This window comes from Neofelis nebulosa, chromosome 6 (genome assembly GCF_028018385.1).
Source record: "Neofelis nebulosa isolate mNeoNeb1 chromosome 6, mNeoNeb1.pri, whole genome shotgun sequence".
Lineage (NCBI taxonomy): Eukaryota > Metazoa > Chordata > Mammalia > Carnivora > Felidae > Neofelis > Neofelis nebulosa.
In genome coordinates this window covers 101,144,932-101,165,041 of record NC_080787.1, presented here as the reverse complement: position 1 = coordinate 101,165,041, position 20,110 = coordinate 101,144,932, and the positions used below count along the sequence as shown (strand labels likewise).

At 38.0% G+C, this 20,110-nt stretch overlaps 1 protein-coding gene across 1 annotated transcript in view; it reads left to right on the top strand.

The window, feature by feature from the left end:
* Nucleotides 1-15,125, top strand: part of SNX3 (sorting nexin 3) — a 50,510-nt gene extending 35,385 nt beyond the window's left edge. Inside the window, exons 2-4 of the mRNA XM_058734884.1 lie at nucleotides 2,767-2,862; nucleotides 12,607-12,731; nucleotides 14,365-15,125. Of these exons, the coding sequence (XP_058590867.1) occupies nucleotides 2,767-2,862; nucleotides 12,607-12,731; nucleotides 14,365-14,470 (327 nt within the window). The 3' untranslated portion in view covers nucleotides 14,471-15,125. The remainder of the gene's footprint in view (nucleotides 1-2,766; nucleotides 2,863-12,606; nucleotides 12,732-14,364) is intronic.
* The last annotated feature ends 4,985 nt before the right edge of the window (nucleotides 15,126-20,110 follow it).

Below are 20,110 nucleotides of genomic sequence, written 5' to 3'. Positions count from 1 at the left end.
AATCAAAGAGGTGAAAAATCTATACACTGGAAACTACAGAAAGCTTATGAAAAAATTGAAGACATAAAAAAATGGAAAAATATTTCATGTTCATGGACTGGAGGAACAAATACTGTTCAAGTGTCAGTGCTACCCAAAGCAATCTACATATTCAGTACAATCCCTATCAAAATAACACCAGCATTCTTCACAGAGCTAGAACAAACAATCCTAAAATTTGTATGGAACCAGAAAAGACCTCAAATAAAGCAATCCCGAGAAAGAAAACCAAAGCTGGAGGCTTCATAATTCTGGACTTGAAGCTGTATTACAAAACTGCGATCCTCAAGACATTATGGTACTTGCACAAAAACAGTCCCTTAGATCAGCGGGACAGAATAGAGAACCCAGAAATGGACCCGCAAACATATGGCCAATGAATTTTTGACAAAGCAGGAAAGAATATCCAATGGAATAAAGAGTCTCTTTAGCAAATGGTATTGGGGAAAGTGAACAGCAGCATGCAGAAGACTGAATCTGGACCACTTTCTTACAGCATACACAAAAATAAATTCAAAATGGATGAAAGACTTAAACGTAAGACAGGAAGTCATCAAAATCCTGGAGGAGAAAGCAGGCAAATACCTCTGACCTCAGCCACAGCAACTTCTTACTCAACATGTCTCCAGAGGCAAGGGAAACAAAGCAAAAATGAACTGTTGGGACCTCGTCAAGATACAAACTTCTGCATGGCAAAGGAAACAATCAGCAAAACTAAAAGGCAACCTACAGAATGGGAGAAAATATTTGCAAATGACATATCACATTAAGGGTTAGTATCCAAAATCTGTAAAAAAAAAAAAAAAAAAAACAACTTATCAAACTGAAACCCAAAATCCAATCCAGTGAAAAATGGGCAGAAGACATGAATAGACACTTTCCCAAAGAAGACATCCAGATGGCTAACAGAGACATGAAAAAAATGGTCAACATCATTAGTCATCAGGGAAATACAAATGAAAACCACAATGAGATACCACCTTACACCTGACAGAATGGCTAACATTAACAACTCTGGCAACAACAGATATTGGCGAAGATGTGGAAAAAGAGGAACATTTTTGCACTGTTGGTGGGAATGCAAACTGGTGCATTCACTCTGGAAAACAGTATGGAGGTTCCTCAAAAAATTAGAACTACCCTATGACCCAGCAATTGCACTACTAGGTATTTATCCAAAGGATACAGGTATGTTGTTTTGAAGGGGCACCTGCACCCCAATGTTTATATCAGTGCTATCGATAATGGCCAATGTATGGAAAGAGCCCAAATACCCATCAACAGATGAATAGATAAAGAAGATGTGGTAATATAAACACAATGGAGTATTACTCGGCCATCAAAAAGAATGACGTCTTGAGGCACCTGGTAGCTCAGTTGGTTAAGCATCCAACTTCAGTTCACGTCAGGATCTCATGGTTCATGGGTTTGGGCCCCACATTGGGCTCTGCACTGACAACTTGGAACCTGGAGCCTGCTTCAGATTCTGTCTCTTTATCAGAAATAAACATTAAAAAAAAAAAATTAGTCTTGCCATTTGCAATAACATGGATGGAACTAGAGTGTATTATGTTAAGTGAAATTAGAGAAAGACAAATATATGACTTCACTCATGTAGAATTTAAGATACAAAACAGATGAACATAAGGGAAGGGAAGCAAAAATAATGTAAAAACAGGGAGGGGGATAAAACATAAGAGACTCTTAAATATAGAGAACAAACAGAAGGTTGCTGGAGGGATTATGGGTGGAGGGATGGGCTAAATGGGCAAGGAGTATTAAGGAGGATACTTGTTGGGATGATAACTGGGTGTTACATGTAGGGGATGAATCACTGGATTCTACTCCTGAAATCATTATTGCACTATATGCTAACTGGGATGTAAATTTATATATATATATATATATATATATATATATATATATATATATATGTAATTTACACGCATATATATATATGCATGTGTGTGTGTTATATATATATGTGTGTGTATCTATATGTATGTATTTAAATATATGTAAATTTATATATAATTATATATATAAAATAAAGAATAATCCTTTATTTCTTTTATTGTGAAGCATCTAATCTAGTCATAATAACAAAATATTTTTTATTCCATTTCAAAGTAGTTAAGGTCTCTTTCCCCTGTGAGCATTGTATAGTAAGGTACTATCTAAACCAGCTCACAGCAGTTGGAGCTAGCTTTATTCTCACTCCTGTTCAGTTGACATTTGTACAGCTCACTGAAATAGAAAAAAAAATGGACTATATTTATGTAGCTGACCTCAGGCAGAATGATATCCTAAAGCATATGTACAGACATGCATTTTAAAGGTTGTACTCTAGGGGTGCCTGGGTGGCTTAGTTGGTTTGAGTGTCCCACTCTTGATTTCAGCTCAAGTCATGATTCCAGGGTCGTGGGATCAAGCCCCATATCGGGCTCCGTGTTGAGTGCTTGGAACCTGCTTGAGATTCTCTTTCCCTCTCTCTAAAAATTAAAAATAAATAAATTGTACTGTAGTGTAAATGATACACTTTTTTAACATTTAGTGAAGTTTTATTTTGTTAGAGGTAAAAATGTCATCTTGATAACTTCATGATTTTCTTAAGATAACCAGGCTTGCCATATTATCAATTTGACAAACAGATCCCCCAGCCTCCTTATTTTGAAGTCCCTGTCCCATGCTTCAATTTAGGAATGATTTTTTTTTTTTTAATTTCAGACAAATCTGCCTATTTTCAAGCTGAAGGAATCTACTGTTAGAAGAAGATACAGTGACTTTGAGTGGCTGCGAAGTGAATTAGAAAGAGAGAGCAAGGTAAGAATTATTTGTAATAGGACTTTAAAGCAAAACACTCTGACTTTTAATGTTTAAGGACCTTTCAGAAAACTTACCTAGAATGAAGGAGGTAAAAGCATATATGATTTCTTCATTTCAAGGAGTTTGATTTTATCTTACGGGAGATGGAGGAAGTCTAATTTTTGCTCAGAACTCTTTCTTGTTTACTTAAAGGCCCAGTTGAGGTCTTTACTAAGTCATACTTGAGTAACACTTCTTAGAACTTTTTTGCTATTACTTCCTTCCTTTCCCTCCTCTTCCTATTCAGTCTTGCCCTCCCACACACTCCTTGCCAAGTTTGTCTTCCTTAATACATCTCATGTATCAGTGGATTTCCAGGGGTTTTTTACTGACTCATAATAAATATTTTATTTCATTATACACATGTACACATAACAAAAATTTTCAAAAACCAGTACTTACCTTACTCTGTGATATGTCCTGATTAGCTTTTTAAATGACGGTCATGGTCTCATAGGTTGCTACATGCGGTTTTTTTTCAAGTTTATTTATTTATTTTGAGAGAGAGCAGGGGAGGGACAGAAAGAGAGGGAGAGGGAGAGGGAGAGGGAGAGGGAGGGAGGGAGGGAGGGAGAGAGAGAGAGAGAGAGAGAGAGAGAGAGAGAGAGAGAAAATCCTAAACAGGCTCTGCACTGTCACCGATGCAGGGCTCAGACTTATGAACTGTCAAATCATGACCTGAACTGAAATCAAGAGTTAGACGCTTAACTGACTGAGCCACTCAGGCGCCCAACTACATGCAATTTTAAAACTGTTATATACCTTGGTAAGAATCATCTCCTCTTAAAAGAAAATTTGGTGACTTTGGCTGCAAAAAAAATCAGCAAGGCAAGGTCTCCTACTAGTCCCTTATTTCAGCCCTATGTCAGAAGAACATCAACAACAGAGTTCTGGAAGGGCATGGTGTGCTCAGAATGATGAAAAGTTACTTTGTGACTAGAGTGTAATAGGAAACAAGTTGATATGGTAGGAGCCCTGAAGTAGGGTCGCTTCTACTCATTTCTCAAGTGTGATAAGTTGAAGCGGAAGGAAAACTTCCTTAATCAGACCTGTGGCTGGATAGAGAGCAATATACACAAATCATAGCATTCCATCAAAATTTAAAGGAAAAACAACTTTACTCAACAGACTATCAAAGTATAGGGGCTCCTGGGTGGCTCGGTCGGTTGTCTGACTCTTAATTTTGGCTCAGGTCATGGTCTTTGAGCCCTGCATGGGGGTGCTCTGCGCTGACAGTGCGGAGCCTGCTTGGAATTCTCTCTCTCCACCTCCCCTGCTCATTCTTGCTCTCTCTCTTTCAAAATAAATAAATAAAATTTTTTTAAAAAAAGACTATCAAAGTATAAAATGTTTATGAATAAAAAAGAAATGTAAGACCATGTAAAGAAAATTTCAAAACTTAGAAATACTACATTCTTGTTTTGGAATATTCACTTTTTAACTTGTTTTATTTTTTATTTTTTTAACTTTACATCCAAATTAGCATATAGTGCAACAATGATTTCAGGAGTAGATTCCTTAGTGCCCCTTACCCATTTAGCCCATCCCTCCTCCCATAACCCTCAGTTTGTTCTCCATATTTATGAGTCTCTTCTGTTTTGTCCCCCTCCCTGTTTTTATATTATTTTTGTTTCCCTTTCCTTATGTTCATCTGTTTTGTATCTTAAAGTCCTCATATCAGTGAAGTCATGATTTTTGTCTTTCTCTGACTAATTTCACTTAGCATAATACCCTCCCGTTCCATCCACATAAGTTGCAAATGGCAAGATTTCATTCTTTTTGATTGCCAAGTAATACTCCATTGTGTGTGTATATATATACATATACATATATATACATATATATACGTATATATATATACATATATATATACACATATATACGTATATATATATACACATATATATACGTATATATGTGTATATATATATATACGTATATATATGTATATATATACGTATATATATATATATATATACACACACATACCACATCTTCTTTATCCATTCATCCATTGATGGACATTTGGGCTCTTTCCATACTTTGGCTATTGTTGATAGTGCTGCTATAAACATGGGGGTGCATGTGTCCCTTCGAAACAGCACACCTGTATCCCTCGGATAAATGCCTAGTAGTGTAATTGCTGGGTTGTAGGGTAGTTCTATTTTTAGTTTCTTGAGGAACCTCCATCCTGTTTTCCAGAGTGGCTGCACCAGCTTGCATTTCCATGGAATATTCACTTTTTTTAAACTTGTTTTATTTTTACTCTGTAAACATTTGAGAGCTAATTCTTTATGTTCTATGAGTTATAGATAGAGCTGTGAATAAATTAAGTTCCCACTTCTATGATGTTTACATTCAATTGGGAAAGTTGGGGTTGTGGTGAAGGGAAAGCAGAAAAAATAGTAAGATATATAGTATGTCTGATAGGAATATGTTCTAAAAAAACCAAAAACTATAGGAAGCAAGGAATTCGAGGAGAGTACTCTTTTATAGAGAAGTCAAAGGAAGCCCTCACTTAGAGGTGACATTTTAGCAGTAAACCTGATCAAAGTAAAGCATTACCTCCTAACTTACTTATGAATTCATAAAATTCTAACAGAAATCTTAATGTTTTTTTTTAATGAACTTGCAGATTTATATCTGAGCTTTACAATCCAAGAAAGCTCAAGGAGAGTCAGAAATTATTTTCAGCATGTACTAATAAGCATATGCAGACATCAGAGTTTATCTTAAGCTATAGTAATTAAAATAGTTTGCTATTGCTATAGTTTGCTATAAAACAAGTTAATAGGCAAATAGATTAGCTGAATGTAGTAGAACTTAGAATGAATGTATAGATCTTAGCAGCTGACTTGCGTGTTTATTAGAAATTTAGTTCAGGGGCGCCTGGGTGGCGCAGTCGGTTAAGCGTCCGACTTCAGCCAGGTCACGATCTCGCGGTCCGTGAGTTCGAGCCCCGCGTCAGGCTCTGGGCAGATGGCTCGGAGCCTGGAGCCTGTTTCCGATTCTGTGTCTCCCTCTCTCTCTGCCCTCCCCCGTTCATGCTCTGTCTCTCTCTGTCCCAAAAATAAATAAAAAAAAAAAAAAAAAAAAAAAAAAAAAAAGAAATTTAGTTCAGAACAAAAATAACATTGTCATTCAGTAGGGAAAAGAATTTATATTCAGTAAATGGAGTTGAAACATTTGGCTGTCTAGGAATAAAAATTTATAACTGTGTATAAATTACATGGTTTTAAGCTCTAAATGTACAAACCAAGTTAGAAAAGTTATGGGTAACAAAGAAGAAATGTTTTATGACCATAGGGAAGAAGTGTCCTTTTTCCCCAGCTTTAAAATTGAGATACAATTGAGGTGCCTGGTGGCTCAGTCGGTTAAGCATCTGACTTGAGCTCAGGTCATGGTCTCACATCACAGTTCATGAATTCAAGCCCCACGCTGGGCTCTGTGCTGACAGCTCGGAGCTTGGAGCCTGGTTTGGATTCTCTCTCTCTCTCTCTCTCTCTCTCTGCCCCTCCCCTGCTCGCACCCTCTCTCTATCTCTCTCTCTCTCAAAAGTAAACACTAAAAAAAAATTTTTTTTTAAATAATAAAATTAGGATATAATTGACAGATAACATTATGTAAGTTTAAGGCATACAGTATAATGATTTGTTATATGTATATATTGTGAAACGATGAACTCAATAAGCTTAGTTACTATACCATCACCTCACATAGTTACTTTTTTTTTCATGGTGGTGGTGGTAAGAACATTTCAGATATGCTTCTCTTGGCAATTTTTAAATATATGATACATTATTGTTAACTATACTCCCCATGCTCTACTTTAGATCCCCAGAACTTACTCATCCTATAACTGGAAGTTTGTACCTTTTGACCAGCATGTTACCATTTCTCCCACCTGCCAATCCCTGGCAACCACTAGTCTCTGCTACTCTCTGTTGCTATGAGTTTGATTTATTTTAGATTCCACCTATAAGTGAGATCATACAATATTTGTCTTTTTCTGACTTACGGGAAGAAGTGTCTTGATGGGCTTTGGGCTTTGCTTAACATAGCACATGGCATGTTGGAGTGTTTAATAAACATTTGGTGAATGTATATAGCACTTTTTGAAAAAATAACAGCTTTATTGACATATAATTCACTTGCCATACAATTCACCCATTTAAAGTGTAAAATTCAGGGGCCCGTGGGTGGCTCAGTTGGTTAAGAATCTGACTCTTGATTTCAGCTTAGGTCTTGATCTCATTGTTTGTGAAATCGAGCCCTAAGTCGGGCTCTGTGCTGACAGCACGGAGCCTGCTTGGGATTTCCTCTCTCCTCTCTCTCTCTGCCTCCCCCTGCTCACACACACATTCTCTCTCTCAAAATAAATAAATAAAAATAAACTTTGAAGAGTAAAATTCAGTGGTTCTTCATATATTCATAAAGTTGTGCAACAATCACTAGTCAGTTTTAGAACATCTTAATTACTCCATAAAAGAAATCCCATAGCTATTAGTAGTTGCTACCAATTTCTCCCCCAGCCCCTCCTCACCCAACCCTATACAGCCATTAATCTACTTTCTCTATGGATTTGCTTGTTCTGGACATTTCATATAAATAGCATAGAATATTTAGCCTTCTGTGTCTGGCTTCTTTCACTGAGTGTGTTTTCAACATTAAACACTACTTCTTTTTTTCTTTTTTTTAAAAATTTTTTCTTAATGTTTTTATTTATTTTTGAGACAGAGACAGAGCATGAGCAGGGGAGGGGCAGAGAGAGAGGGAGTCACAGAATCCGAAGCAGGCTCCAGGCTCTGAGCCATCAGCACACAGCCCGATGCGGGGCTTGAACTCAACAGACTGTGAGATCATGACCTGAGCTGAAGTCGGACGCTCAACCGACTGAGCCACCCAGGGGCCCCACTAGTTCTTTTCTTCTTAACTCATTTCTTTTCATTGCCCAATAATAATATTCTGTTGTATGGATATAACACATTTATTAATCAGTTTGCAGACATTCGGTTGTTTCCACTTTTTGACTATTATAGATAATGCTGCTGTGAACATTTGTTTACAGGTTTTTGTTTGGACATATATTTTCATTTATCTTGAGTATATACCTAGAAGTGGATTTACTGGGTCCTGTGACAACTCTCTTTAATTTTGAGGAACTCCCAGACTATTTACCAAAGCAGCTGCACCATTTTACATTCCCACCAACAATGTACGAGAGTTCCCGTGTACTCCCCATCCTCACCAACACATAACTATTATGTCTTCTTTATTATAGCTGTCCTAGTATGTGTGAAGTTGGAATATCATTATGGTTTGAATTTTCATTTTCCCAATGGCTGATGATGTTGATCATCTTTCCATGTATTTATCAGATATATATTTATTTATTTATTTATATTTGTATTTACATATTATCAGTTATATATATATATTTTTTTCAGATCCTTTGCCCATTTAATCGAGTGTTTTGTCTTTATTATTGAGTTGTACCTAGAATATACAAAAAACTCTTAAAAGTCTCTTACAAGATAGTTGATTTGCCAAAATCTCTTTATCTATGAATTGTTTGCACTTATTACTGTCCTTTGAAGCACAATACTTCAGTTTTAACAATAGACCTGTTAAATCTCTGAGGGATTTAACCTAAATCCCTAAAGTTGTATTTTTATTATAGTATTGCTAAGAACAATTAATCAAGTTATTTTAAGTATGTTTTTTTTTTATTTTTAAATTTTTTTTTAGTTTTTATTTTTGAGAGAGGGAGACAGAGTGTGAGTGGGGGAGGAACAGAGAGAGATGGAGACACAGAATCCAAATTGGCTCCAGGCTCTGAGCTGTCAGCACAGAGCTCAACACGGGGCTTAAACTTACGAACTGTGAGACCATGGCCCAAGCCGAAGTCGGATGCTTAACTGAGTGAGGCACCCAGGAGCCCCTGTTTATAAGTATTTTTAATTAAATAAGATCTGTTATATGAAGCTAGGAAGTAGATGATATTTATTGTGTTTACTGGTCATTATAGTGATATCTTTTTAGCTTTTATTTTAGTATGCTTTCACTGTATTATGCTGGCCAAGTATTTTCCTGTCTACTTCTAACCCCACGTGTACACACGTATCTTTGGATTAATGATGATTAGATTGGTATAAGAATTCTATCACACTTCAAGCTGTATTACAAATCTGTAATCATTAAGACAATATGGTACTGGCACAAAAACAGACACTCAAATCAATGGGACAGAATAGAGAACCCAGAAATGAACCCACAAATATATGGCCAACTAATCTTTGACAGAGCAGGAAAGAATATCCAATGGAATAAAGACAGTCTCTTCAGCAAATGGTTTTGGGAAAACTGGACTGTGACATGCAGAAAAATGAACCCAGACCACTTTCTTACACCATACATAAAAGTAAACTCAAAATGGTTGAAAGACCTAAATGTAAGACAGGAAGCCATCAAAATCCTCAAGGAGAAAGCAGGCAAAAACTTTTTTGACCTTGGCAGCAACAGCTTCTTACTCAACACGTCTCTGAAGGCAAGGGAGACCAAAGCAAAAATGAACTATTAGGACCTCATCAAAATAAAAAGCTTCTGCACAGCAAAGGAAATAATCAGCAAAACTAAAAGGCAACTGATGGAATGGGAGAAGTATCAGATAAAGGGTTAGTATCCAAAATCTGTAGAGAACGTATCAAACTCAACACCCAAAAAACAGATAATCCAGTGAAGAAATGGGCAAAAGACATGAATAGACACCTCTCCAAAGAAGACATCCAGATGGCCGACACATGAAAAAATGCTCAACATCACTCATCATCAGGGAAATACAAATCAAAACCACAATGAGATACCACCTCACACCTGTCAGAATGGCTAACATTAACAACTCAGGCAACAACAGATGTTGGCGAGGATGTGGAGAAAAAGGCTCTCTTTTGCACTGCTGGTGGGAATGCAAACTGGTGCAGCCACTCTGGAAAACAAGATGGAGGTTCCTCAAAAAATTAAAAATAGAACTACCCTATGACCCAGCAATTGCACTACTAGGTATTTATCCAAGGGATACAGGTATGCTGTTTTGAAGGGGCACATGCACCCCAATGTTTATAGCAGCACTACCGACAATAGACAAGGTATGGGAAGAGCCCAAATGTCCATCAATGGATGAATGGATAAAGAAGAAGTGGTATATATACAATGGAGTATTACTTGGCAATCAAAAAGAATGAAATCTTGCCATTTGCAACTACATGGATGGAACTAGAGGGTATTGTGCTAAGCGAAATCAGAGAAAGACAAATATCATATGACTTTACTCATATGAGGACTTTAAGAACATAAGGGAAGGGAAACAAAAATAATAAAAAACAGGGAGGGGGACAAAACATAAGAGACTCTTAAATATGGAGAACAAACAGCATTGCTGGAGGGGATGGGGGCTGGGCTAAATGGGTAAGGGGCATTAAGGAATCTACTCCTGAAATCATTGTTGCACCATATGCTGACTTGGATATAATTTTAAAAAGTAAATAAATTATTAATGAAAAATTAAAAAATAAAAAAAATTTAAAAATTCTAACTAGATCTTTCCAGACTTGTTCAGCAAAACTAATTTGATGTTGAAGAGGATCTTTGGAATCTTAACTGGGCAAGCCACTCAAGATTTTTGTAGATCATTAAATCCTGTTACCTACAACCTCACCATCCATTTCAGTGACTGTTTTGAATATTATGTTAGGAAGAATATATCTCTGCAGATAATACATACTGATCTTAAATTTCATGCTGAATTATGTCCTGAATTAATGGTAGTCATTTGTTTAGTGCATTGGTTCTAGATTCTTTTTTTAATAGTAGTTTCATAGATACAGATGTTTTCCCCTGTCCTTCAGAAAAGCCATTCTGCTGGAGCTCAGTTAATGGTCATGATGTGTTTCTCAGTTGTAAGGTCTCTGCAGGTTTTAACACTCTACTTCACAAATATTAATGTAGGGAGAGAGATTCAAGAATACTGAGGCAGAGTTACAGAGACAAATCTCTAGATGTGTTAATCATTGGTCCTGGAGAGAAGACTACATTTAGGAAGGAATCATGAATTTTATGTTGGGTATTTGGTTTTGTGTTTCTTTTTTTGCTGTCATTTTGTTCTTTGCTATTCTTTATGAAGTTGTGTTGCTCTTTCCCTTTTTTTACCCAGCTGGGTTACTGTTTTAGGATAGAAACTGCATCAGGGGTTTAAAATTTTTCCTCTTTTAGGGTATGTACAATTACTTCTGTTTACTATTTATATTTCTTCTTGTTTGATTTGTCACTTACACCTTTTCTCTGTTTTGGTGTAAGATATGGATCCCACTAAGTGGTTAGTCATTTAACAGATATTTGAGTGTCTGTTGTGTTGTGTGCCCAACTTTTCCTTAAATAACCATAGGAAGCCTGAGACAGGATCCTTGATTTGAAGGCATTAGTAGGATAAGTTGGTTTTCCACCAGTGCCTGTTTCATCCCCCAGGAGACATTTGACAGGGTCTGGAGACTGTTTTTATTGTCACTACTGGGTGCTACCCAGTCTACTGGGTAGAAGGCCTGGGATGCTGTTAAACATTCTGCAGTGCACCAAGAAACTCCCTCCCCTACTCTCCCCCCTCTACAAAGAATAATGTGACTCAAAATGTTAATAGTGCCATGGGCGAGAAACCCTGACTAACCTGTGAAGTAAGTAGCTAGGTGCTATTTAACTCAAATATTTGAGCTCTAGATAATTCCTAGAAGAGATCAGTATAAGTTGACCCTAGAGGATAGTTAGACTTTGAAGGGGAAAAATAGGATATTGCTATGTAGGAAGAAAGAAATGACAGGTCTTTGGGGAAAGATGGAGTAGTAGATTTGGGAGAATGTTGACATGTTTCTTAACATAGAAAAAGGAAGTGTGGGGCACCTGAGCAGCTTAGTCGGTTAAGCATCCAACTCTTGATTTCAGCTCAGGTAATGATCTCATGCTTCAGGAGGTGGAGCCTGCTTGGGATTCTCTCTCTCTCTCCTGTCTTTCTCTCTGTCCCTCCCCCTACTTGCATGTGTGCTGTCTCTCTCTCTCAAATAAACATTAAAAAAAAAAAAAAAATGGAAGCATGGTGACAGAATTGTTGACTTTTTTATCATCACCTCAAACACAAGTAGGAAAGACTGTATGAAGATGGTATGAGGTGGAGGAAATAGACCACAGAATTCTTATCTGCCCATGCTGGAGAGAATGTTGTTAATATTTTATTTCTTCATTAATTGAAAGTTGATTTTGATCTCTGTAGTTTTTCATTGTAATAAAGCATGGTCTTCCCTGAGTGGCATCAAAACTGGAGGCATCGTAGGTTTCATTTCAGCATTGCTTGAATGCTCTTTTTGTATACTTATGCTTCAATAAGTTCAGGAAAACCTTAAGCTATGGGCCATGCCATTAAGGAGCATTGATCTAATGGGCTATTTATTCTGTCTACCTTTGGTTATCTTGCCTCCAAAACATTGACTGTTTTTTAGTGTGGTTTTTTTTTTTCAATATGTTCTTTACTGATTTTTTTATTTAAACTAGTTGAACAGTGGAATAGCTGTCACAGTGAACATACACTTTGTCTTCATGTTGTGGTCTATAAATTTTCACAACCCAGTCAGCATCTTCAAGAACTTTCCTATGTTTTTTTAGGTTGTAGTTCCCCCGCTCCCTGGAAAAGCATTTTTGCGTCAGCTTCCTTTCAGAGGAGATGATGGAATATTTGATGATAATTTTATTGAAGAAAGGAAGCAAGGGCTGGAGCAGTTTATAAACAAGTAAGTACTTTCTGTACCTCAAGAGGTATAAGAGCGAATAGTGTTCTGAGACAACTTTAAGCAAATACTCAAAATTTAGATATTAAGCTAAACTGTAGTATTGCTTTTCTTTTTTGGCCATTTCCTAACTAACATTTTGTATCATTTAAATAAAGTAAAAGTATATAACAAGTTGAATATCATGTGATAAATATTAACACACTTGAGTGATTAAAATGAGTATCTTTGTGTTGACCTAAGTTTTGTATTTGTTTTTCTTGGTTAATTTATGCAAATTACATTTAAAATTGCAGCATTTAAAAAATAGTTTTACTTATGATTCTTTCTCATTTAAGGTATGTTCTAGCATGAACAATAAAACTTGTGGTACACTTGCAATCATTTTGTTTGATTGCAAATGGAGGTATTATCAGCATGTCTTGTGTAAAGGTGCACATTCAAAATTTTCACAGCAAAATGTTTCTTTCCAAAATGTAAGAAGACTTGCAGTTGTTTATCGTTTACTTTAGAAACTCTTAAACCAAAATTTCTAGCTTTTAATTTTATTCTTAATTTGAAATATAGCCTTTTTTTTTTTTTTTTTTCAACGTTTTTTTAATTTATTTTTGGGACAGAGAGAGACAGAGCATGAACGGGGGAGGGGCAGAGAGAGAGGGAGACACAGAATCGGAAACAGGCTCCAGGCTCCGAGCCATCAGCCCAGAGCCTGACGCGGGGCTCGAACTCACGGACCGCGAGATCGTGACCTGGCTGAAGTTGGACGCCCAACCGACTGCGCCACCCAGGCGCCCCTAAATATAGCCATTTTTAAAAGCCAAAGTAACAGAGCTAATGTCAGGAAGGGGCTTGCTATAAATTGTGCATTGGGACTTAAATTTGACCAAATGAAGTCAAATGCTGAAGAATATAGTTGTATGAGGTTACATACTAACCAACAACTTCAATTTTTAGTAATTTGAAGATCTGTGAGTGGTAAACAGGAGGGAAAGTTGTACAAAGCCTTTAACTTTTAGTTTAGCACATAGCCTTCATTGTCTTTTATGAACACGCTTTCCTTTTGGAGAAGGCAGTGTTAGCTGAGGTACTTTTGAATTGAGAAATAGAAGTCTGGTTACCCATTTTGATCTTGTGTTTAGTCTGCAATGGGAACCTTTAAAGCAGGCCAAAAAAAGGAAAAAGAAGAAAAACCTGGACACACTTGTGCCTCTTTCTTAGTGTTTTGGGCTTTTATTGAACTTCAGTGTATTTTTTTTTTCAAATTCAGTATATTTCTCATTTTGATCCTATATCTTTTCCTTCTTTAAAATGGGTTCTTAGAATTAATGACATGTTTCACTTTTAACATTAAAATTCATTTAGGTTTTTTGTGAATGTACAAACTGCTATATAAAGAAGTTTCTTGGGTACATGTGCCAGAAGCAGTGCAAATACAGTGATTAAATGTTTTCTAAATGACCCTTGTGAACCAAAGGAAATTTCCCATTAGTTGATAGAGCATAGCCTAATGGGCAGTCCAGAATAACACTTATTATTGCTAAATCATACATGCTTTTTAACTATAGAATATGTGTGTGTGACTCCTGACCCCACTTTTATAAAGTATTGGGACTAAATTTGTAATTTTTATTCGTAGGGTCGCTGGTCATCCTCTGGCACAGAATGAACGTTGTCTTCACATGTTTTTACAGGACGAAATTATAGATAAAAGCTATACTCCATCTAAAATAAGACATGCCTGAAATTTGATGAGAAGGGGCAAAAAAAAAAAAAAAAAAACCTCCTGTGACTATTAATGATTCGTATGCACCAGTGAAGAAGTTCTATCTAACTTTTAGCATGCTGCACAGAAACTGGTATAACATGCCTTCAGTATACTAACATTCATATGCTCAGTTTTGTTTTGTTTTGGCAGTTGACAAGAAGTTAATTTGCTTTAGTGAAAATCCCTTGTTCCAGCCTTTCTTGCTCTTCCTTGCTGTTTTAATGTGGTACACACTATAACCCCACAAACCTGTTACTCCAGTATGATCTGCAGTGTCCTAACTAAAGTTACTGACTTGGTCTTATCTGCACAGTTTTTGTGTCCTGTTTGCTTCTTGAATCTGATTAACTAGAATATTTCTCTTACCCCTTTTTAATATGTGATGTCACTTGTCCTAATTTATGTGTAGAAGCACTACACCATTGGTTTCCAGTCCCCTACGTGTGAGATACACACTTGTGTGCAGAAAGTATCTCCCTTCAGGCTTGTAATACCCTTCACATGGAAGATCAATGAGGGAAATCTTTATATTCTGTATAAAAACAAAATCCAATTTATATACTAAAATCATTTGTCTAAAAATTTAAGTTGTTTTCAAATAAAAATAAAAATGCATTTCTGATATGCACTGATTGTGTTGCCTCCAGCTTCTTTTTTTCCCCCTTTACGGCTGTCCTACTTAACTCACTTGTTGAGAGGGATTATTTACTAATTATATACTTCTCATTCCTGTAACTCCATTCCTCTTAAACAGGGGTGATATCAAATATGCTACCACCCTTTGAATTGGGGTATTTTCTTTTATACAACAAAAAAAGTGATGTACTAAAAGAAGCATTCCTTAAAGCTTACTGAGTTGTTATGAAGCACTTTGTGTATTTGAAAAATGCTTTGTAATCTCAAGTCATTCTTAAAAGGCCTTTTAAGATAAGTCAACACTGTGCCTCCTGTTTTTCAGAGGAATTTTTTTCCTAGTTCATCTAAGTGACTTGTTTAAACAAACTTAGCAAGGGTATAATAACGCTTTTCTTGATCAGCAGATTCATGCTTTCTCTTTAATTTGGCTTGGGATGGTGGCACACTTTATCCTCTTTAACCAAGGGAGAAGGGCACAGCGTTCTAGCCCGACTTGTGTAAGTGGTAAGAAACCAGAAAATGCATGACTCCTTGCTGTCTAACTTGTGTTGTAGCCAGACCTTTGCAGCCAGAATGTGGTCTCTGATTTGAATTTGAACAACATCTGGTGGTTTGGGAGGGTCCCATTGTGACCTAGAGTTAAACCACAAGGTAAGGAAGGTTCGCCTTCCCACTCCAGTGGCGTCTCCTCTAGAGACAGGTCAGTTCATTTGAGAGGACCAGCTTTGGTCTTAGCCAGACTAGGATGTCCACCTAGCAGATTGGAAGTCCTAGGAATTAGAGCAGCCCTGTAAGACCTTTTGTTGCTTAAATAATATTTCACAATTCCATAAACTGGACATTTCTGTTACTATAAATTAAGAAGGTACAAAGCTAAACAACATGTGAACTTTATTTCAGGGAGCTAGAGAAGTAAACTCAAAAGGCTGTCGGTTTTTGGTATGCAGAACAGAGTCATGGTAGCTCTGAATCAGTTCCTCTCAAGCAGTGTTTTTCAAGCAGAGATGAGTTTGCCCCCAGGGCAATTTGGCAATATCTCGAGACATTTTTGGTTGTCAGAACTGGGGAATGCTATTGGAATCTAGTGGGCAGAAGTTAGACATGCTGTTAAGCCTCCCACAGCGCACAGGACTGCCTCCTACAACAGAAAAACCTCAGTAGTGTGGACGTTTCTGCTCACTGGAATTCTTTTGATTTTGATCATTTATAGACAAAGGGATAATGTGGCTTAGGATGGGTTGTACTGGCCTGCTTACTTTTTTTTTTTTTAATGTTTATTTGTTTTTGAGAGAGAGAATGCAAGTGGGGGAGGGGCATAGAGAGGGGGAGACACAGAATCCAGAGCAGGCTCCAGGCTCTAAGCTGTCGGCACAGAGCCTGATGTGGGACTTGAACTCGCAAATGGTGAGATCCTGACTTGAGCCGAAATTGGATGCTTAACTGACTGAGCTACCCAGGTGCCCCTGGCCTGCTTACTTTTAACCTCTACAATTGCATTAGGGCAGGTATAATCCTTAGAAAGTTGAAAATTTGGGGGCGCTCTATAGCTCACTCAGTTAAGCGCCTGACTTTGGCTCAGGTTATGATCTCAAGGTTCATGAATTCAAGCTCCACGTCGGGCTCTGTGCTGACAGCTTGGAGCCTGGAGCCTGCTTAGAATTCTGTCTCCCTCTCTATCTGCCCCTCCCCCACTCACACTCACTCTCTCTCTCAAAAATAAACAAACATTAATTAAAGTCTTTTGTTTTTGTTTTTTAAAGAAAGTTAAAGGTTTTGGGGCACCTGGGTGGCTCAATCGGCTAAGCATCCAAATTTGGCTCAGGACATGTTTTCACAGTTTGTGAATTTGAGCCCCACTTCGGACTTGCTGTTGTCAGCACATGGCCTGCTTCAGATCCTCTGATCCCCTTTCTCTCTGCCCCTCTCCCACTCTCTCTCTCAAAAATAAATAAATAAATAAATAAATAAATAATAAATAAAAAGTTGAAAGTTTCAAGTTAGGTGAAATGTTGCTTATTGCAGGTGATATGTTTTTGCCTAATGTGGGCAGGCACTTCTCACTGTTGTCTCTTAGAGAATTAAAACCATGGTCTATTTTATTTTTTTTTAAATTTTTTTTTTTAACGTTTATTTATTTTTGAGACAGAGAGAGACACAGCATGAACGGGGGAGGGGCAGAGAGAGAGGGAGACACAGAATCGGAAGCAGGCTCCAGGCTCTGAGCCATCAGCCCAGAGCCTGACGCGGGGCTCGAACTCGCAGACCGCGAGATCGTGACCTGAGCTGAAGTCGGACGCTTAACCGACTGAGCCACCCAGGCGCCCCAAACCATGGTCTATTTTAAAAGGACACCTTTAATCCTGTGAAGTAAAATGTAGTTGCAATTAACTCTAACCATATAGGAGGAGGTTCTGGAAGCCCGTAAGGGTCTCCTAAAAGTAGAAGTTAATTTGGCAGTGAGTTATGTTACAAGAGTCTCAGGCTGTGTCCTCTCAGTAAGTAATTGCCTTATCTTGGCTGTTAGTTGTAAAAGGTGAGCATCAGTGGTACCTTTAGTAACTTAGAGTTTTTGAGGACTAAATGTAAACTCCACAGAACAATAGTATCTGGGACAGACAAAGACTTAGTTATTTGATGGCAGTGATAGTGATCAATACATTAGTAGTAGCAGCAAATGGCACCATTAAACCCATGGCAGTTCGTAGATAGGTTTATCTGGTATTTGGCTTCCTTCTTGGAGGTTCTGCCATCATGACCCTTGGTTGTGATGATGACCTCTGAAGGGAGGATGTGGGGTGGGGGGGGGGGTGAGGGGCACATCTTTTTATTACATCCTGTGGCTTTCAAGCTCAGCCCTCTTGTTATGGTCACCTCTAGATTAAAAGTCCTTGTCCTGGGGCACCTGGCTGACTCAGTCGGTAGAGCATGTGACTCTAGATATCAGGGTTAGGAGTTTGAGCCCCATGTTGGGGGTAGAGGTTACTTAAAAATAAAATCTCTAAAAAAAAAAAAAGTCCTCGTCCTGTTGTTTCAGCTTGCTTTGTCCATTTTGGTTAGTGGAGTGAGGATAAGTACAGCCAATCAAGGAGGAGGCTGCTGGCCTCCAGGCCTTCACAGTTAAAATTTGACATGTGGCTGGACTGATAGCACAACACTGCCTGGCATACAGGTTAACTGCTCAGTGAGTACTAGCTGTGATTATTTCAGTGTGCAAGTGTTTGGACTGGAAATGAGCTAGAAACTGCTCTAGGAGGATGGAGTGTAAGTCTTCCTCAACACTTTGTGATCTCTGTCACAGAACCCTATGAAGTAAGTGATATTCTCCCTTATAGATGAGAAGACTGAGGCCCTGCAAGCTTAAGTGACATGCTCACAGTTACCCAGGATGTGATGGCTCTGGATGTAGGTTGTATGGATGTCTGACTCTCAAAGCCATGCATGAGCACAGTTCCTTCTTTTGGACAGGGCCTGTGACTTGGTAACCAGCCCTTACCTGGTGCGCAATAAATTTAGCGAATGAAGAGTGAATTTTTGATAACATTTCCTGTGTCCTCTAGGCTGAACATGAATGAATGAATGGATCAGTTTTGTTTGTTTTTTTAGTTAGATTAAGTGTGGGTAAAACACTTTTGGACATGAATAGCTCGCTGATCAGAGGTATCTTATTTTTCTACACTTAGCTGTATACCACAATTACTCCCTAAGACTCAGTCCAAGAATTTTTTTTAAAGCTTCCTAGATAATTCTGCAACAGCTAGGTTTGGACATTTAGGCAGAAGGCCCTTTTCCTAGGATTTGGTCAGATTTGATCTTAACCTAGCTACTTAAGTCATTACAAAATGAAGTCAGGAAATCGAGAGAAAGACAAATATCATATGATTTCACTCATGTGGAGTGTAAAAAGCAAAACAAGCAAAGGGGGAAAAAGAAAGGCAAACCAAGAAACAGACTCTTAACTGTAGAGAACAAACTGATAGTTACCAGAGGGGAGGTGGGTGGGGGAATGGGTTAAATAGGTGATGGGGATTAAGGAGGGAATTTGTGATGAGCAGTGGGTGTTTTTTGGAACTGTGGGATGACTGTATTGTATACCCAAAACTAGTGTTACACTGTATGTTAGCTAACTGGAATTTATCTGTTTTTTTAAAAAAATTTTTTTAATGTTTATATTTCAGAAAGAAACAGTGGTGGGGGGAGGGGCAGAGAGAGAGGGAGACACAGAATCTGAAGCAGGCTCCAGTCTCTGAGATGTCAGGACAGAACCCGAAGGTGGCTCAAACTTGTAAGCAGTGAGATCCATGACCTGAGCCAAAGTCCTACACTTAACCGACTGAGCCACCCAGGTGGCCCCTCTTTATTTTTTAATGTGGGGCTCCACACCCAACCTGGGGCTTGAATTCACAACCCTGAAATTAAGAGTCACAAGCTCTACTGACTAAGCCTACTAGGAGCCCCTGACTAACTGGAATTTAAATAAAAACTTTAAAAAAATGAAAAGGAAAAAAGAGTAAGGACTTCTCAGATCTTGAGAAGTTACTTTTGTAAATCTCGATTTACAATAAGTGAAATTTGCATTATTCCAACCTTGCTAACAAAAGAAGACCTTGATTCAGAGATGACAATGATTCATTTAAAAGCACAAAAGGGGGGCGCCTGGGTCGCTCAGTCGGTTGAGCATCCAACTTCGGCTCAGGTCATGATCCCACAGTTCGTGAGTTCGAGGGCTCTGTGCTAACAGCTGGGGGCCTGGAGCCTGCTTCAGATTCTGTGTCTCCCTCTCCCTCTGCTCCTCCCCTGCTCACACGCTGTCTCTCTCTCAAAAATAAATAAAAATTAAAAGCACAAAAAAGTTTAGAGGACACTGGGTAACATCTCACCAGATGCTTTGTACTGTTAGGATGTTAGAATGAAGGCCATAAATGGAAGGGATCCAATAAAGTCAAACAGCAGCACTAGACGTTTCACATGTACAAAATATGAA